At 42.3% G+C, this 4,096-nt stretch overlaps 1 protein-coding gene across 3 annotated transcripts in view; it reads left to right on the plus strand.

Moving 5' to 3' along the window:
- Positions 1-2,393: 2,393 nt before the first annotated feature.
- The window catches only part of MED18 (mediator complex subunit 18), a 7,696-nt gene continuing 5,993 nt past the window's right edge, over positions 2,394-4,096 (plus strand). Inside the window, exons 1-2 of one of the 3 annotated variants that reach the window (XM_008587507.1) lie at positions 2,394-2,438; positions 3,202-3,344. In XM_008587507.1, coding sequence (XP_008585729.1) covers positions 3,272-3,344 — 73 coding nt within the window. In that variant the 5' untranslated portion in view covers positions 2,394-2,438; positions 3,202-3,271. Of the gene's footprint in view, positions 2,439-2,458; positions 2,531-2,719; positions 3,345-4,096 lie in introns of those variants that run through there. The other 2 variants (XM_008587506.1, XM_008587505.1) reach the window with 2 other exon arrangements.

The raw sequence follows: 4,096 nt of genomic DNA on the forward strand, positions 1-4,096 counted from the left end.
CATTATTAATCTCTATGGCATGGTCCTACAATCTAATCACCTCTTCAAGGCCCCACTTTTCAATAACCATAATAGGATTTCCCACCCTCAACAATTAGTGGGGCTTAAGCCTCAGTGGAGTTGGGGGCATCCAATCTACAGCAATCTTTCTCTCACAGTTATTTCTCAGCCAGAGTTGTGCCAAAACTCCTAACTGGTCTTTTTTCTCCAGGCTCTCCTTTCTCAAGCTTTTCTCCACATTGCAGCCAGGGTGATGTTTTTATTTATTTATTTTTTGTTGCTGGCTAGTACAGGGATTGAACCCTGGACCCTTGGTGTTATCAGCACCATGCACTAACCAACTAAGCTAACCGGCCAGTTCTATTTCTTTTTTAGTTTTTTATTTATTATTTATTCCTATTTTTATATCTCCTCTCAAACATGGTGATCTTTTTTAAAGCTACATCTATTCTTTAACCTGGCATGCAAAATACTCTGCGATCTGGGCCTTACTCCTTTTCCAGACTCATTTCTAACTCCTCCTAACCTCAGATTCTTTTTTTTTTTTTTTTTTGGCAGCTGGCCAATACGGGGATAGAACCCTGGACCTTGGTGTTATCAGCACCACACTCTAACCAGCCAGCCTTTTTTTTTTTTTTTTTTTTTTTTTTTTTTGCTAAACTCAGATTCTGTATCCTAATTCTACTTAACTCAATGTCCTTTGGTACATGCTATTCCCATTGCCTCCCTTCTTTATCTAGCTAACACCTATTGATCCCTCAAGTTACTTTGGGAATTAATTACATCTTCCAGGAAGACTTCCCTGATGTCCCCAGGACGGGTCAAGTGCTCTGCTTGCTATTTATATCCCATTACCCTATTGAATCAAATCACATGGTACTGCCTCCTTAGTTTAACTCTGATTCCCATAACTTGTTTATAAACTCTTTTGAAGGCAGAGATAGTCAAGTTAATAGCTAAGTGAATGTCTAGAGCACAGTAGACTTTTTTTTTTTTTTTTAAAGATGACCGGTAAGGGGATCTTAACCCTTGGCTTGGTGTTGTCAGCACCACTCTCAGCCAGTGAGCGAACCGGCCATCCCTATATGGGATCCGAACCCAGGGCCTTGGTGTTATCAGCACCGCACTCTCCCGAGTGAGCCACAGGCCGGCCCACAGTAGACTTTTAAGAAAGGTTCGATTTAGTAAAAAAAAAAAAAATGAACGAATGGGAGCGCAGCGTTATAACACCAAGGTCGAGGGTTGGATCCCTGTCAGGCCAGACTCCGAAACAAAAACAAACAACAGAATGAATGGGAGGTAGTGTACCTTAGAGCAGGGGAGCTGTAGCTAGAACTGGCAGTACAGTGTAGTAATGAAGAGGGTGGACTCAGAAGTCAGCTGCCTACATTTGTATTCCAGCCCCTCCACTCCCTTCATGTTATTTAGCATCTCCTTGCGTAAGTTTCCCCACCTTTAAACTTACAGTAATAATGGTATTTGGCTCACAGGGTTGCTGTGAATTCTTCGGCCATAGGGCCATTCATCTCGTCATAGGGTTGCTGTGAGGATCTAATTTAAAACCTTGACAATTTGTTCATTACGTATTTTTCATTAATTTTGTAAACTATTGCATTAAAATATTACTTAATTGCTTAGGTTTTTTTAGTGTCCCCTTAAAATTTGCGCTTCAGATGAATGCCTCTTTCGCTTTATCCTAGTCCCTGCTCTGTCTGCACCTTATGTGCTAGACATATTAGCAGTGTTCAATAAGTATTTGTTGAATTTACAGTCTCTCTTCTCTACATATTTTCTTTTGGGCAGCTGGCTGGTACAGTGATCCGAATCCTTGAACACCCTTGAACTTGGTGTTACAAGGCTGTGCTCTAGCCAACCGAACTAACCGGCCAGCCCTCCCTGTATTTTTAAATTGAGATATCATACACTGTAAAATGAACAAATATTAAGTGTATCACTGAGATCCCTACATTGTTCAGAACATTATGTTATGGATAGGGCATCTTCCCTTTTAACTCAATGTCCTTTTGTACATGCTCTCCTCTTTTCTTTTCTCCACAGCTCCCTTCCCTAGGCTCACTTTTTCTCCCGGACAGCCCTGCTGAGTTCAAAGTTTAGGTACAATCTTTTTCTTCAGTCCCATCAGTTCCAAGAGATTTCCTACACAAAAACATCTCCAGGTCGTCGAACTTGAAAAAAATAAATATTTCCCTAGAGGACGGCTTATGATGTCAAGGCCCCCACCCCGGTAGCTCCCAGAGGAACACGCCAAAGGAAGCCGCCATCTTCCGTACAGCAGCACGGCGTTTTGCGCATGCGCCTCTGTTTGCCCGACAGCAAAGACGCGATTTCTTGTCCTCGCGGCACCCTTACATTGCGGAGCGGCGTTGTCAACGGTTTGTGCGACGTCGGCTTCATGACGGAAGTGGGAAGAGGAGGAGGTAGGGTGGTTGCCCTGGTCAGGGGACTTGCGCGGCTCGGGTAACTTGAGGGCTGGTGACTAATTGTCTCTCAAAGGCTTCGAGGTGCGCGGGTGGGTATAATTCCCGGCTTTGCGAGAAGAAGCTAGAGCGCACGCGGAGGTGTGTTTCTAGTGTGAGTGGACACGTGTCTTGGATGCCGGCTTACGAGGACCAATACCATCATCTTAAGGAACTTCATGCTTCCGCCTGGCTTGCTTTAAAAGGATTTTCAGAGAAGCAGAATACCTAGATTCTAGTCTGCTCCAGGCTTTGCCACTGATGCGCCTTGTGTGTCCCTGGGCTCCTCTTCGAGTCTCTATATACTCATCTATAAAACGAAGGGTGGACAAGGTCCCTTAAGTCACTTTTCAGTTCTTCCGAATGTTATTCCATGTCCATTTTGTCATTTGAAACGCATAGCCTCGGAGGTTAAATATCGTTGGCCCTGTTTTATAAGGAAGACTTTGAGTCCCAGGGTGAGAGGTTATGTGATTTCCTCAAGATTGCATAGATAACTTTTGAAGGTTTTGGAATTTGAGACTAGAAGGTTAAGCTGTAACTCCATGACCAGATCTCTTTTGTATGTCTCTGTATTATCAGTTCCTGCAACTGGCCATATAAGCAGATATTCAAAAAGTTTTGAATGAATGAATGGATGAATCTTGATTTCAAGGCCGGTACCACAGCAGATCCGGTGTCTCTCCATCACTCGGATGTATGAACAAGTATAACACTTTTCCAGGTGTATGCTGTGTCTTACGTGATCGGAGACTGAGTCCAGTATTGTTTTCTTCAACTTAATCAGACAGACCATGGAGGCACCTCCAGTCACCATGATGCCAGTCACTGGGGGCACCATTAACATGATGGAGTACCTGTTGCAGGGTAAGTGAACTAGGGAGCTTGGATTACCAGTTTTCCTCTTTTCTGTTCTGCTTCCGTGGAGATAGAGATTGTACACAAAGGCAATCTGCTCGTTCTGGCACCCAATAGACAACTATTTTTTAAATTATGACTTCAAACGCATTAAACACATTAAGTTTGCCATCTTTAAACATTTCTAAACACGTGTACAGTTCAGTTCTGTTAAGTATATTCACATTGTTGTGCAACAGATATGTAGAACATTTTCATCTAACAAAACTGAATTTCTATACCCATTAAACACTGATTCCCCCTGTCCTCTACCTCTAGCCATTAGCAACCACCATTCTACTTTGTGTTTCTGATTTTGCCTATTTTATATACCTCATGGGAGTGGAATAATACAGTGTTTGTCCTTTGTCACTGTCTTATTTCACTTAGCATAGTGTCCTAAAGGTTTATCTACGTCATAGCAGGATCTCCTTTTTAAAGGCTGCATAATATTGCATTGTATGTTTATACCATATTTTCTTTATCCATTCATCTGTTGATGGACATTTGGGTTGTCTCCACCTCCTCGCTATTGTGAATAGTACTACAGTGCACATGGGTGTGCAGATCTCTTCAAGATCCTGATTTGAATTGTTTTGAATAGATACCCAGAAGTGGGATTACAGGATCATATGGTAATTTTATTTTTAATTCTTTGAGGTGCCTTCATACTGTTTTCCTTAGCCTCTGTACATTTTAGATTTCCACCATCAGTACACAGG

This window comes from Galeopterus variegatus, unplaced genomic scaffold (assembly GCF_000696425.1).
Source record: "Galeopterus variegatus unplaced genomic scaffold, G_variegatus-3.0.2 Scaffold4407, whole genome shotgun sequence".
Lineage (NCBI taxonomy): Eukaryota > Metazoa > Chordata > Mammalia > Dermoptera > Cynocephalidae > Galeopterus > Galeopterus variegatus.